This window comes from Chrysemys picta, chromosome 1, assembly GCF_011386835.1.
Source record: "Chrysemys picta bellii isolate R12L10 chromosome 1, ASM1138683v2, whole genome shotgun sequence".
Classification (NCBI taxonomy): Eukaryota; Metazoa; Chordata; order Testudines; family Emydidae; genus Chrysemys; species Chrysemys picta.
Genome location: NC_088791.1, coordinates 342,856,660 through 342,872,848, shown reverse-complemented (window position 1 = coordinate 342,872,848; position 16,189 = coordinate 342,856,660). Strand labels below are relative to the sequence as shown.

At 43.7% G+C, this 16,189-nt stretch overlaps 1 protein-coding gene across 22 annotated transcripts in view; it reads left to right on the top strand.

Annotated features, from left to right (window-relative positions):
• FAM168A (family with sequence similarity 168 member A) overlaps positions 1–14,725 on the top strand; it is a 328,051-nt gene extending 313,326 nt beyond the window's left edge. For all 22 annotated transcript variants that reach the window (XM_065581788.1, XM_065581792.1, XM_065581791.1 and 19 more), the window contains 3 exons: positions 7,441–7,615; positions 10,516–10,646; positions 11,989–14,725. In XM_065581788.1, the coding sequence (XP_065437860.1) occupies positions 7,441–7,615; positions 10,516–10,628 (288 nt within the window). In that variant the 3' untranslated portion in view covers positions 10,629–10,646; positions 11,989–14,725. The remainder of the gene's footprint in view (positions 1–7,440; positions 7,616–10,515; positions 10,647–11,988) is intronic.
• Positions 14,726–16,189: the final 1,464 nt, after the last annotated feature.

The following is a 16,189-nucleotide window of genomic DNA, read 5'->3' as shown; positions in this document are numbered from 1 at the left end:
CTTCCCCACCATTGCTAGTTCCAGGTCAGCTCCAAGAGGGTGGTAATGGTGGGAGCATCAGTGTAGATGGGGGCCAGGCTGAGGCTACCCAACCCGGTAACACATACATTGGTGACCATTGGACCTTGTCTACCCTAGTGCCTCCACCATCACTATCTCCTGGGGAGCTGCCTTGGGGGCACATTTTTCAGAACAAAGCCTATGTAGACAAGACGCAAACACTCATCCCACTTCCTCCACGTGTCTTTTTTTATGGAACTCAAATAAATTCCTCCGTGTTCATTCAGAGCTACTGCCTCCGCGTATGTATCCGGACTGGGATTTTCCAACGTGACTGGCGATTTTCTGGGCCTGACTTGGGACACCTTAAAGGGGCCCGATGGTCAGAAAGTGCTTATCACCCACCCTCTGAAAACCAAGTTGGGCACCCAAAGTTACTAGCCACTTTGGAAAATCTGGTGCCTGACAACCTCCCCTAGTGTTTGTATGTGACTTAGTGAAACTAGGGCATCTTCTCTTCTCATTTTTTACATCCTAACATTTCATTTCTTCACGCTGACTTTTACATAAGCCAGTTTAGACATAATATGTCCCTGTCCCCCTGTCATTCTCCTTGGTATTGTGACCCCCTGCTCCCAACTGTGTATCATCCTCACATGAATGCCACGATCCTATGTCCACTCTCCTGCTTACTGACATACAAAGAACAACATTTCTCCCAACACTCAGCCTGTAGCACTACACCAGTGACATCCCTATCTGCCAAATTGCTTCTGTACACAGCCTTACCCTCTGTGTTTGTATTCAGTGCAGTGGCTCAGTACTAACATACTGACCTTAAAGTGTAATCATCTCTGTATGGCATGCATTAAATCCATGGATTGCACTCATTCCCCTTCACAGTGAAGAAGGATGTTTTTGTTAAGGTGATCTGCAAAGGGATGGGGGGAAATTGGAGCGTGTCTCCTCTTTTGTGTTTTTGATATATGAAGGTGACCTCAAAGGTTGAGAGATTTTTTGTTTTGTTTTTTTAAATCTACTTGTTCTTTGCATTAGAAATTCAGGTCTTGTCTACCCTGGAAGGCTGTATAGAGATGGGCAAACTAGTGGGATTATGACATCATGGAAGGCTGAAAGCCAAGCAGTTGAGAAAGGAAAGGATTTTTTAGCCAGACTCTTTTAAACTTCATTTTTTAATACCAGTTTAAAACTCCAGTGCAAATAAGGCCTTTGGAATGGGAGAAAGGATGGTCTTTGTTAAGGATTCAACAAGCTACCCTTTCTGGGGAACTCACAATACACATGGAGATCTCCAACAAGTCTCCAAGCAAAATCAACAAACATACCAGACTTGACATTCTCAATTTTTCCTGTGACCTAAAAAAAATAAAATAAAGTAAAAACGAACTACAAAATGATGAAACTTTCATCCCTTCTTACATCATAAAGAAGGGGGAGAAAAGATACTAAACCTTTTTTTCCACATTGCAGGTCACTGTTAAACATATCTATGAAAATTCCAAATTCCTCTCCCCCTGCTGATGTCAGGTGGGCTCCACACAGTTAGAATGTGAGATCCGATTAAATTGCAAATTTCTCATTCCCAACAGAGCTGGTGGTGAAGCCATTAATGGAGCCTTCACTGATTGATTGATTTTTACCACAGACTGAAGATCCCCTGTGGGTTTGGTGCATGTAGCTAGACCGTTGATAATGATATAGGTCCTGGCAGGTAACTCAGTGGACTTTCTTTTTGGTGCCACTTCTGTATCTTGGAAGCCAGTTGTGGCTTTGGGTCACATAATTGCCCTGCGCTAAGGGCGGCCGAGGATCTAAATTGTCACTTGGAGAGTTATAATCTGCTTCCCTGCCTGCTCCGGGTGCCGGGGGAAGTAATGTATCCCAGCCCTGTTCCTGGCACCCCTTACTCCTTGGGGTGTGGATGCAGCTGTAGGCTCATCCCATTCCCTTCTTCTTCTCCCACCTTCATGGGAAGGGATATAGCTCCCCTGCTATGCTGCTGTCGGCAGTATAGGATGGCTGGCACAAGGGAGCAAGAGGGAAGTGCCTTATCTGCCTGAGCAGACACACAGGATGGCCACAATGTGTGTGTGTGTGTGTGTGTGTGTGTGTTGAACTGGGTTCACTTTATGGACGATTAATTTTTTTAAAAGATCTTTGCTGGAGATCGGGTAAATTCTGCCCCCCATCTTCCATTCCATCCCCATCAACTCTTCACTTCCTCCCACCTTTCCCAGCTCAGGTACCATAGTGATGCGGGGGGTAAGAAACTAGATACAGCTGAACACAATTCTGCCATGTTTCTTAGGAAATACTTTGTTTCTCTGAGCATGTACTGGCTATTCTTAGCCCTCAAGAATGGCTGAGCTCTGTCCCTTGCTACGGCCATTGGGCAGTGTGGAGTTCATTTTGATGGAATACCTGAGCCTTGAGGGTCTCTGTGACCCAGTCACTGTTCACCACTGAATAGTTAAACATAGTTCAAGGTTTTGAGAACCGAGACCTGGGCCACCTTAGCCCATGGCAACAACCACCATTCAAAGTCTGTTCAACTTTTTATTAAAGATACAGACAAAGAGGGAAAACAGTTAAACAGTGAAATGAGGCTTTCATTCCAACCGCCCGTGTTCTCTTGAGCTGTGGAGAATTTTTATAGGGAAAGTCCCCATTTGTCAGGATTTTAGATGATATTAAAGGTGGTAATAACTGTCTGTTTTGGGGAAAAGAGAAAAAGTTAGTTGAGCTGGGTTACAGCTGTTGTTGAAATCCAGTCCTACTTCCCTGAAGAACAAAACAAGACAAACGCACACACAAAAGAGGGGAGAAAGGAACAGCAAAGAGAAAAATTCAGCTTCTGTCTCTGGCGCTGACTCTCACTCGCAGCCTCACCGCTGGCAAAACGCAGAGCCAGCACAGGGTCTTACCAGCCACTCCGAGATTGTCAGCGAGGCTTGGAGACTTGTACCAGCATCAGGCAATTTAGGGCATTGCTTTTAGCTGCCTCACTGGTCACAGACTCACTGTAGTGTTGCAAAAGATATAGTTGTCTTGGTCGGCTCAGCCAGATGTTTATTAAACAGAAAGGGAAAAGAGAGACTAGACAGGGAAGAGAAGAAATATGGCGGGGAGGAAAAGGACAAAGGAGGGAGGAGAGGAGAGTAGGAACCCAAATCTCTCACATTCCAGGTGCTGTTCTGGTTTTTGCTGAAAAATAGTGGCGGTGACAATTCATTTGTTCCCTTCTCTGGCCCAGTCTGGTCAGGATGCCTGTTGGGATCAGGATGATGAAGGCCCAACCGTGTGCTGGTGGATCCCGGGATCCCAGAAGAAGGTGCCGGTGGGAGCCAGGATGGCACAGCTGGCTGTTTGCGGTTCAGCAGTGCCCTCCACATTTTTATCTCCCCCCAAAGTTTCCCTTTTAAGGACCCCAAAAACAGGTGATGTGCAGGATAGCTGCAACCCTCAATATCTTGTCCACCAATTTCTGAAGTACCAGGTTTGGTCCATATATTTCCAATTCCATCTTTTGTTTACCAGTCACGATCTTAACACGGTCAGTTGGTGATATCAGTAAACCTTTTCGTTTGGACCAATTCAATGTTTCTGTCTTCTTTTAGTGTCTGTCTTTCTATCTTCCTTTGTACCTTTTTCTGTCAGCATTCTTTATTGTGGGTGATTGTGGTATTTTATGAACCCTCAGCAACTTTCCAACAGTTATGCTCACAATCAGGGCAGGCCTGATAGACCCCAGTTATTACAACAGGCATTCAAGAGGCTAGTGTTCCCAGTATCTTCCCCTCCGCTGAAACCAAAGGTAAAGCTGGATAGTTTCCGGATCTTTCCTAGATCCTTTCCTCTCTTGTTACATTAGCTTCTCCTCTAGTCCAGAGTTCACCTGCATGTTTTAAACATTAGCAAAAAGTCTCCTCATTGTCTGGTTCGATAGGAAGAACAGTGGATCCTGCACACTGTGTGTGTTTCAGTATTTTAGCTGCTTTGGCTTCTCGGCGGAAGACTGCGCAGCTGAACTTTAGTCTAAATTGCGATACATGTGATTATATTCTCGTATGTGTGTTACATAAATCCGGTGTGCTGTCTGAACGGCTGTCAGTGTGCAGTGTTTTCCCTGTATGTCTGTTGTGCCAGCCCCTTTGGAATTTGGGGTGGAATTCTACTTGATCCTTGACATAGTCTCTGTTGTCAAAGGCTGATTTCTCAATCGCCTGCTTTGGCATGATCCTGATTTATCTTAGCACTTCTTCCTCTTCCCTTGCGAAATATATTTCTGCTTCTGGCATTTGTCCAATCAGCTTTTGTGGAGACTGAAGGAAAGAGCTAATTTAATAGCCCAGGTTTATCCCCTTCTTCAGTCAACACCATACCTTGTTAGAGGTTCTCCAGTGGCTATCACTGACTTCTCATGAAATCTCTCTTCATTGTTTACACACTCTAATCTTCCTCTTTGTTTTACATTTTTAATTGCCTTGTCCTTACATGTCTCCATCTACAGTTTCTCTTCTTTAAACCACTTACGTTTAATGCAGTTTATTTTCTGGAAACATACCATTTTCCACCCGTTGTGTTATTCCATCCAGCACTACCACCTTGGTCCAGAATCTGCTCTGTTGAATTTCAGCAGCCTTCATTTCCCATCTTTCAATCTCACTTTAGGCCTGATCACAACCCTAACTAGATTATGTTCCCTTTTGTGTAGCCGCTATCTGATCTCTCTTTGCATCTAGTTATGTCCTTAGCATGCCTCAAAATTAAGGCGAGCGTTCCTCCTTTTCTTTTACTTGTCACTCATTTTGTAAGGTAGCAGCTACACAAAATATCTACTGACCACACTTACTGCTCAACGTATGTGTACATAGGCGGTATATTCTTCTCGGCAAGAAGCATGGGCAACGCTTAACATTTCATCTTTTGGCTCTTGCAGGACTTGAATCGTTTCACAGCAGCAGCCCTAAATAGAGTCAGTCCTACTCATTGTTTTGCAGCTGCTTTATAGCCCTCCACAGATGACGTGCTGGTAAAAACAACTGCGTCCTGTCTACCCTAATGCTTCCACCATCGTGGCCACCGGTAGAGCTAGACCAACAGTGGGGAAAGGGTTAATGCAGACAAAACTTTTATAACAGCCAGCACTATATGGACCACCTGCAAGGGCTCAGTACGGGCCACAATTTGATAACCCCTGGGAGATGGCATTCGTCTTCGCTTCCTGTCCCATTTTATTGTGTATTGCTGTAATGTCTCGCTGTTCTCAGTTAAAGAGAATTCTGCCCCATATTCTGCCCTAGTTGGGCTGAAGTAATCCCTGGGCCCAGATTCACACCTATGGCAAGTGACACTCCCAGGAAAGCCACAGAGAGTGCTGGGTGTGAGGGGCATGGAGGATCAAATATCCTGGAAAGTGCCTTGAGAGCCTTCAGGTTTAAGGCTATATCAGTGTGTAAACTGAACTCCTCCGCTCAGTGCAGATGTTGTTTGGAGATTAGAAGAGCCAAAGTCGTAGGAAAACAACTTGCTGGTCAAAAGTGTTCTGGGGAAAAACTTTAAAAGACTGGAGGCTTAAAAAGGAAGAAGTTGTACGTGGATGAAATGGGAGCTGTTGCCAGTGCTTCATGCACAAAAGTGTTTCAGTGAGAATCTGCCAAAGAGTTAATTTCACAATAACAGAACTGCTCCTGGTCAGCCAGTGTATTCGATATTGTGTTTTACTGAGCATTAGATTGTCACCCCATTGGGGTGGATTACGTATCTTCTCCTAGCTACAGCATCAAGCATGTTGATGATGATGATGTGCTCTCTTCTGTGACTCAAAAGCATGAGTACCAACCTCAGGGCAGATGGTTAAAAACCAGGGCACAAACCCCAAATTGGTGGTGAGTTCTCTTAGATTTCACCAACCAATTACCAAGTGTAAACGATTCAGGAACTATAGCAGCCTTAATGTGAGTCACAGATGGTCCTGTTGGAAACTGCCATCTGTCTCACCAGCCAGATAAGCTTGTCTTTGTGATAGATGGCCCTTACACCAAGAATCACAGCAACATTCAGCTTATTCCCAGTCCCAAAGGACCAGTCACTCACTCCAGGTCAAGTGCACCTTAGATCTCACATCAAAGCCAATCCTTGTAGCCAATCTATACTAAACTATATAAAGGTTTATTAAATAGGAAAAGGAAATGAGCGTTATTTACAAGGTTAAAGCAGGTAAACATATATACACAAATTAGTTACAATCTTAAATTTCAAAAAGTAGACGATTCCAGACTACACAGTTGGGGATCTCTTGCTTATGCCTAGATACCTTGTCCTGCACAGTCCATGCAGCATAGAAATTCAGTTTCTTCTTTTTAGAGATTTTTATCCCCTTTCTCACTTATGCTCTTAGCTGCAAACCAGGGGCGTAGCCATGGGTGGGCCACTTAGTGTCCAGGCCCACCCAAATCTAAACAAGGCTGTAGTGCTGCCACAGTGACCCGGAGCATCACTCTGGCACCTGCAATCCAGGACGGAGCTCTGCGCCCGCCCTTCAGAAAGCTACGCTACGGCAGTTCTGCCATGCCATTTTCGGAGCTGCCGCATGCGCATGCCCAACTCGCAGGTGTCTGGGGACACCAGGGCTAGGAAGGGGGTGTGGCATCGGGGCAGAAGCTGAGCTAACACAGTCTGTCATTGCCCGTCCACCCGAAAGTCGGGGCCCAGCCAAATTTCCACTCCTAGCTACGCCACTGCTGCAAACTCAGCTGATGGGAGGAATTCACTTGCATGATTCATCTTCACAAGGAGGGGGCAAAACAAAAAACGTCTTTTGTCCTTTTTAATGTTCCACAATAGTTCATCTGGTGTCTGTGGATCTTCTCTGTTGGGCAGAGCATAACAGCGTCTGTTGGAGACCAGCACTTTACACGAATTAATGTCTCTTTCCTGTCTGGTGATTTACACAGTCACAGGGGCTCGCAATACAAATGGTCAAATATTACCTTACAATGTGGGATAGAAATGTTACAAGTGAGATTAATGTATGCATCAATCCAATGAAGTCTGAACAGTGAACACATTTTGATAATCCTAATCCCTGTTTTAACAGTACTAACACATGGAGGAGCCAAGCTGATTCCAGCTATGTATTTGTCAGTCTTCAGTTGAGACATGGAGACCTTGGCACAAGCTGGCACCTGGTCTGCCAGCATCACAGGAGCACAATAAATAATCATGATTTAAGCCCAAATGGTTGTGTTGGTGTAATTCAGTGCTGACAGTGCAGCATGTGTTATCAGACTGAGATCTAGGGCGTGCAGAGTCTGCGATCATCTTGAAATAAAGTAACAAACTCGGAGATTCTCTTTCCATCAGGACGTGTGCTTTCAGTCAAACTGAAAAGATTTTCCTATTTATTCTTTCCAACAGGGAGCTTATTATACACAGCCTGTGTATGCGGCACAGCCTCACGTCATCCATCACACCACCGTGGTTCAGCCAAACAGCATTCCATCTGCTATCTATCCAGCCCCTGTTACTGCACCTAGGACTAATGGTGTGGCCATGGGAATGGTTGCTGGGACCACCATGGCAATGTCAGCAGGTGAGAATTAACTCTTGAATATGGCCAGTAAGGGGATCCCTCAAAATATCTGCAGAAATAATGCAGCTCTGTTGTTGTGATGTAACGGTGGGACTTTCGTAGCTGATTGTGCCATGAGAAATAAAATCTCTGTAAATCAAAAAGATGCCAGCCCCTAAATATTTGTCCATTTTAAATTCAGTGTGTGTCTCTGCGGTCTTTACTCCTATTGTGCACATTAAGAATTTGCCTGAATAAACTTAGCAGAATCAGTCTTTAAACGTTGATGTAATATAGCACATTGCAACAAAGTAATTTCAAAACCAGTTTATACATGATTGCTTCTGAAATATGGCCAACAACCCTCAAAGTTATTTCAGGGATTAAATTAAGAAAGCACCCAGTGCAAACTGCATTTTATTGTCCCTAATTTCCATAGCTAATTGTGCAAAAGTGCTTGCCACAAACATAATGAGTTTTTCCTGCACTAAAAGGGAAGCTAAATGTAGCTTTATCTGCCAACCTCAATGCCTTTTTAAACAAAGGTTCAATCCATTTGCTCCTAGTAGCGATTTAACATTCACATTTTCAAAGATAACAAAGTAGACCCTCCAATTGGCTCACCCTATAGGGACACATTCTTAAGACTTTAGGTATATTATTCCTACTCTGTTCCATCTGTTCCAGGAGCAATATAATAAGCAGCTTCATTCCTTATTCACAACACTGTGATCATATCCTCAAGTTCCTTTTATAAGGTCCTTATAATGTTGTTGAAGATGTTAGTATTAAATATTTTGACAACAGAAACATTAAGGTTGGCATATATATAATGCCCAAATTATATGTAATTTTTTCTCAATATTTAAATCCTGATAAAAGCAGATTAATAGATATCACCTAAAACAAAGGACAAAGAATCTTTTTATTTGCACTACAGTTTGTATTTCTGTCCTTAGCTGATATTCAAAAAAACAATTGTCAGTATTGCTCCTTGAATTGTGCAGCAGGATTTTTAAAGATTGTCACAGCTATACATTCACAGCAATATACTGCATGTCTTCTTTGCTCGCTCCAGTAATCTGCGAATCAAAAATAGCTGTTTGTTATGGGAATCTCTGTCACGAATGGCAATGCCATTCAAATGGACAGTTCTCTTCCCTGTGGTACGTGTAGTATTCCCTAAACTTACATTGGGAAGGAAATGAAATTGCTCCATGTGGTCAGTGTCCAGTTTTTAACAATTAAAAGTTCTATGGGCATAATTGTTTTAAATAGTCATTCTGAACATCAAGGTGACACTTAGAACAAAACAGTCTTGAATTGTATTCTGCACCTCACATCACACATGGTTCTAAGGCTGTGTGAAAGTGCTATTTTGAAAGCCTTCAGAACTATTGATGTGTTAGCAACAATGGACTAGTGGACTTTGTAGAAATTAGAGGTGGAAGAGACCTAATAGGACATCCAGTCCATCCTCGACGCCTGCTGACATGGCTTGGTTCCCTACACAATATTCGCCAATGCTCTAAGTAACTCAAACAATTGACCTTCCCCCTATTTCTGTGGGAGGTAATGCCCAGTCTGATAAACCTTATCATGAGTTAATTTGCCCTGAGAGACTAAACTTCATCCCATCACTTTTAGTTAAAACCTCCCTGGTCATTTACCCTCCTTGGTGTTTATGTACTTCACATTTTTGTTGTGTCTGTTGTAACTTCTTCCATCATCTTTCCCGGGCTGCAAAAGGTTTCAATGGGCCGCTTTTTATATGCCTCTGGGAACAGGGGAAACCTGGAGAAAGGAAGCTAGGAGAAGAATTGAGTGTATGCAGATATGTTAAGCCTAAATGAATTCAGAGTTTTGAAGAGGTTCATTAAACAGCTTTATTCTGTTCACTGTTTTATCTAACATTGCCTACTTGAGCAAAATGCCTGGGATTGAGTCCTCACTAGCCCAGTCATGTTAGGAAGAGTTAAGGAAGAATAAAGGCAGCTTGTAGTATGTTTTCCCCTCAGATATAGGATCTGTGGCACAGTGCTCTGTGGACACTGTGATATGTGAGCTGAAGGTGTATATCTGTTCAGCTTCAGGCGTCCTTATCACAAAACTCAGCCAGCAGAATGCTGTAAAGTCTTGAGGGTGTTAATCTGTGATACAAGGCCAGTGGCAACTCCCCCTCCCTCTCATGAGGGGCCTGATGCTCAGAAATGCGGGTTCTCAGCACTCCCTCATTTCCCTCCCTTCATTTCTTCCCCGGGGCAGCTGTGTCAGCTGTCAGTTGGCTCAAGATCTAGGAAAGGGCCGGTTTGAAGCTATGCTTTTGCTCCCAGGTTAGGTGGTGGTCACAGAACTGATACATGAAATCCTCCATCACTGAGCTGAAGACACCTATATTCAATCCTGGCAGTTTGCACATGAAAGACGCTATATTAACAAGAAAGTCTCTAAGCGTTGGCCCAGACACGCGAGTTCCATAATGGTAGCAGAGATTGTGGGCAGGTGTGAGCTGGAGGTGTAATTTCCATCTTGGATCGACATACATGCACTGGCTTGGACTGAGCTAGAGTGCAGAAAATAGCAGGATAGCCACAGGGGCCTGGGCGGTGACTTGGGCTAGCTCCCGAGTACAACCTGTCCAAGCCCACAGATAAGTCCTCAGGCAGCTCACCGTGCTGCTGCCTATGCTGCTACGGTTACAGCTCTAGTTTTAGTGTATGACCAACGCTAGCACGTATGTCTACCGGAGCTGGAAATTACACCTCCAACTGCTGTGTAAACGTACCCTGTATATAGGCAAACAAGGAGTCATTCTGCAGCCGCACTGAGCCTGCCTCAGTCAGAGCAGGAAGGCTGGACCCAGTCAGCAGAGCCACCCTGACTAAATGCTGTCTGCCATCTCTCTCTCCTTCCTGTTTCAGGAACCCTGTTGACCACTCCACAACACACTGCAATTGGAGCACATCCAGTTTCTGTGCCAACGTACAGGGCTCAAGGAGCCCCTACCTACAGCTATGTACCTCCACACTGGTAAACGTGATGGCCAATCCATGTAAGTGCTGACACATGTCTAATGTGCATGAGGTTTTTAAAATCTTCATTGTAGGCCTTAAAAGGTGAGCTGCAAACATCAAACCACTGTAGTAGAACACGCTGCATGTCCCAGTAGTAGCAGTCAGGATAGCATTTACTTTCCCCTTGCTGCAGAACTGCAGGTTTTCTCCTTTCTTTATGCCTTTGTAAATACAGAAAAACCTACTAACACTAGCCACCAAAAAGCCAAATAGCAGGGGGTAATGAAAACGGAGGTGCTGCAGCTGGTGTTCTAGCAATACCTAACCCACCTTTGTCAGGCCTGCACTCTAATGTGAAGCTTTACCAGTGACCTCAGCAATGTTAAGACACAAGTACTTCCCAAGTGCGGGAAACATGCCACAGTCAGATATGCTGATCTCTTGGTAGAACTGATACAAAAGCATGTGAGGTCCCTGGTAAGGTTTTGCTTTAGAGTGCAAGTTCGAGGAACTTGGGGCACATCTTCCTTTTGGATGTCTGTTGGAGATGGCAGCAAAAGCCTTACGGAGCCCTGGGGTGTGTTAGCGACAGTGTTGTTGGCAATATGAAGGTGGGAAGGAACACACAAGTCTTTCCCTTTCACTTCTGGCCTCCGTGCTTTGAAGATTTTGGATGGATGGATGGCTATGTCCTGCCGCAGCCTTCACTGACACTAAATGTCATTTTGGTCTGCCGCTATTTATTGGGACAGCGTCTCTTGTACCTGCAGTTGTTCATTTATATATCATGGTAGCACTCACGGGGTCCCCATCAGGACTGGGTTCCTATTACTCTTAGGGTGCTGGAAAACCCGGCTGGCTATTGAAGCCATCCCCTTTGTGCTGCCAGACAGCCACGAGGGAGTGGGGAGAATACCGCCCAGCCTACTCAATTAGCATGCAGCACCTCTCACAGCAGCGGGTGAAGCTCTGAGATTTCCCTGCATGCCACACAGGTGAGGTGAATGCATTTGCGTCTCAAATTCATCCTGAGGGCAGTTATCTTAAACAAATCTCTCCTCACAGAATACATTATGTCTGACTAATCTTTTCTGTGAATAATCGTTACACAGTACAATTAGCTGAGAGCATCTCAACTGAGTATTTCTAATCCCGTGTGTGTGTTTAAAATCGATTGTGAGATGCACTGACACTGCTAGAAGGCCAAAGCCCTCTCTCGTTATATCCGATAGAAAACCCATTCAAAGGAAAAAGTGTTTATAAACTATAGCAGTGAAACCTATCAAGCAGACAATGCATGATAGGGAGAAAAATCCAGCCCTGTCTGTTTCTGCATCCGTGCTTCTAACTTTGTCTTTTAATTTGTTTGTTCTTTTACAGATCTGGAGTCAAACATTGTATGCAACTACTCAAGTCTTACATCGGTGCTGGAGCAACTGTACCACAGCACCAAGTCTGTTTGCAAGAACAAAACAAAAAGTGCAAGGGTCACTTTATGCATCTTTAGTGTTTTTTGTAAAAGCTGCTTTTTCTAATCTTCTGTCTCTGTTTTTTTCCTCTTCTCCCCCCAGTCCCACCCAAATTGTGTAACACCACATACTGACACTGAGCAGTAGCCAAGTTCTCTCTTTGGTCCTCTCATTTTAAAGCTCAGAATATTCACTTTTCTATGGTGCCCCGTTCAGTGGTGCAAAGATCCCTGTTGGCTGGTTGGTTAGTTACTTTTTGTTGTTGCCAAGAGTCTGTTTTATTTGACTAGTAAGAGCAATTGATGTTCAGGGTACTATGTGAAAAGCACAGCATTGGTAGACAAGTTTCTTCCAGTTTGGTTTCTTTTTTTGTTTGCTTAATATTATACATTATTTAATTTTCCATAACACATTACAAGAAAATTGGTGTCTTCCAGATAGGTGTTGTGGTAGGCTATAATTCATTCTCCACATTTAAATACTGACCTCATTCCTTCTTCTGTAGGATTAAGGGAATATAAACCTTCTTAGCAGCATCACACACTTGTCTTCGGAAACAGAAAGACTGTTCACCACCAGGGGTTTGTCTGCTTTTTAAAACCATACAATGAGAACAGAGAGATGGAGGGGAGATGCACACTGCCATAGGAATTGGGTCTTGTTGGGCAAACAAGACACCCCCTGTGCCGGTCCGTATTAATTTCACTGTGTAACCGACAGGACGGTTCCTTTCACTTGCTAACACAGATGTACGCTGGGCAGTTGTAAAAGGAAACAAAGGGATTTCCAGTTGTTAGTCGTAATAGCCTCCCCAGGGGCCAGCGATTTGGGAAGAGAGGTGGAGAAGCTGGTGGAGAAGAGTGTTTAAGGTCGAGCTAGGGAGAATATAGGTCTGCTTTGCCCTGCATCCACTCCAGGCACAGAGACACCAGTGTGAGGTTGGTGGCTATATCAAGACCTCTTTTTAGTTCAAACTCACTTGGGTGCAATTTGTATCATGATGTAACTTGAGTTCTAAAGCAGGTGAAAGTGTCTCCAGTCACTTTGATTGCTAATTGAGCTCAACTACTGTACCACTGGGCAGATCGCAACAGTAAATCAGGGTGCCGGTCTTGTTTCTTTTAATACAATTTAACTCCATAGTAGTCCCAGGGAGAGCTTTATCTGAAAACAGTTTCTTACATTGTAGAGAATAATAGGCATTAAAAGGCATTTGCCAGTGGATAGGATGATACAGGGTGCTAGAAGTCACACTGCTTTGAACAGAAAAGAATAGGAAATATGGTGACTAACATGAAGCAATAGCAATAAATTTGTTGCCTTACTAGCTAAAAGGCACTTAACTGGAGGAGATGGGAAAATGAGGGCAATCAGTCATTTAGTTTGGTTTAGAAACTAAAGGCAACAGGCTTGCACCGCCAATGGGATGTGAGCAAGTCACTGGTTTTTCAACCCTGGAATTACCAAAAGGGAGAGCTGGTGTCGTCAGCCATGTGTCGTTTCCATTTTGTTGGCTATTTGTGAGGTGTCTGAGTAGAGCAATAAAGTTTTGCAGAGGGAAGGAGGCAAGAATACAAGTATTTAGAAATGATGGGGAAGGTAGCCTATGACTTATTTTTCAGTTATTTTCCCAAAGCACAGCACACAAGACGGGGGGAGGGAGGTTGTTCTGTGGTTTGTTTTGTTTTGTTTTGGTAGACAAAACTGGTGTTGTTTTTTTTTCAAGCTGTGCCAAAAGAGTTCCAGTCACCCAAAGGCGTGTCTGCAGCTCTGATTTCTCTGGGCCTCCAGTACATTGGTAGTGGGCCAATCGAGAGTCATTTTTTAAAAAAGAATCAAATTAACAGAAGTATTGATGGGGAATAATTTCTTGTGCAGCCAGCAGGCCTGGACTCGGTTCCCAGCCCAAATTAATGGTGTTGGCCAATCATAGTCCATGCTAACCACTGGACTTGGATCATGCATACTGGACCTTTCCCTTTAGCTAGGGATGACAAGAGAGTGATTTACAAGGGGGAACCTGTTTGGGGTTTTCCCCCAGGTAAAGATTCTGTTCATCTACATGCCAGATCCTAGAATCTTTTTTTATTTTTTTTTTTTTTTTATTATCTAGGCTTTCAGCAGCAGCGTAAGGCTCCAATCCAGTACAGCACTTAAGCACAGGAGTAGTTCTATTGAACTCTGGGACTGCTCATGTGTTTAAAGTTAAGCCCGTGCTCAAGAACTTTCCAGTTGAGCATCTGCAGCTCTCACTGAAGTCAGTGGGAGCGGCTGGACCTCAGCACCTGGCAGGAGCCTGGTTTTAACTGGGGTGCGTCAGGGCTGCTTTCTCTGCGGCTGGTTTTGTTGTTGGTGTTTGATCCTGGTCTTTTCCCAGATCAAATGGTGTGTCAGCAACTCTAAAGCAGGAGTTTATATTTTTGAAGGAACTCTTTTTAAAAGAGTCGCGCTCCGATTCTCCTTCCCTGCCCCCAAAGCAGCAAACTGGCAAAGCCGAAACACCGCCATTTTAATCACTTGTATTTTTTATTTTTAAACCAATCGTGGGGGGGAAGCAAAATTTCATAAGAATTTATACCGTGTGGTATTTGTGTTGCACTTTGATTTTGTAAAAAAGAAAAAGGAAAAATAAAAAAATGAAAAGAAAATATTCAGTGTTAACCTATGTAGCTTTGCAAAGTCCGGTCTTAGGGTTAGTACTTAAAGGGGAATGTGTGTTTTAACTGACGTAATTACTGTACTTCATTCTTTAACTGTTTGTAACTCACTGAAATTAAATTCAGGCAAATATCAGGGGGATTTAAGAGCACTCAAATACCCTTTTTGCCCTCACTATATTGTAGGTTTCCTATTAAAGTGACTACATATCAAGGTTCATCTGTCAGTCGTGTTTAAACATGCTGCACTGAACATGTACCATAGAATAAATGATGCTAGTAAACTTGATGGTACTAGAATTTACCCAGTCTCAAGAGCTGTTAGCACACTTTGGACTATGTAAACTAGTATGTTTCAAAACAAACCTCCTTCAGTAGCTATTGTTCTACTTGTATGTAATATACTCCGTTAATTCTTTAAGCAGTTAAGATAGGATCCCTAAAATGTCACAATCCCCTTTTTCGTGTCTAAAAAGAAAATACTAAGCTTTTTATTAAAAAGAGAGAAAACACTAAATTTGGATTTGAAAGCTTCAGTGTGCCTAATTGAGCATAGAGAAATCATTCTAGCTTGACAAAACTCTACGTTTGTTGTTTGTTCAAAGGACTTTTAACTTCCCCAAATCAAAGCTCTGCATTGCAGTGTTGACGTTTTGAAAGCAGTTTAGGCCTAAAACCGACCTATTTTCCATTACTACTGACTAAGGCTCTAAAGATAAAGAGGAAATGCCTTTGTTAAGGAGAGAGAGAGCCCGATATGTGTTGCCATTAATGAGATCGGTTGAGTGTTTTTTCTTCACTTGGATTAATAGCGGGTCTGTTCCATCTGACCATGTTATGCATGGGCAGAAACGTCCGTTAGCACAGTTGGAGTGCAAAGATGTAGAATCTATACAGCCTGGTAGGGAATACCTTTGATTAGCCACCACATTGTATAGATGCTGCCAGGGGTTTATTTAGGATTTTAAGAACCTCAGACCTAAACAGTCCCACACAGGTACACATTATAGAGTTGTTCCTGTTGAGTTTTATTGCTCTATTCCGACTAGTACCTCGCAGGGCGTTGGATTGCAGTGCCTGCTAAAGTATGCAGTGGTTCATAACAACCATTTTGCCACTGAAACAGTCATTGCTTATAAGGAGGGACCCAGATGTAAACACTCCTGATGTTTAAGAAGGTTCAGAATCCAAACCCAGGACCAAATTTTGCAAAAGGGCCTCTGTCCCTAACGATGGTTCCCAGCTAAAACTCTGGATCCACTCACCCCACGAGGGTGTTCGAAATCTGGATCTAAATGTTCTGGCTTGTGCCCATTTCCAGTTCCCACGTTGACTGGCCTCTCCTGCTACCCCGCAGTTCTTTAATACCTTTCCCTAGTCTGAGCAAGGGACCAGAGAGCTCACGCCCCCGCGCAGATCGGCCGGGGCTGCGGAATAGGTCACTGCAGCTGCAGG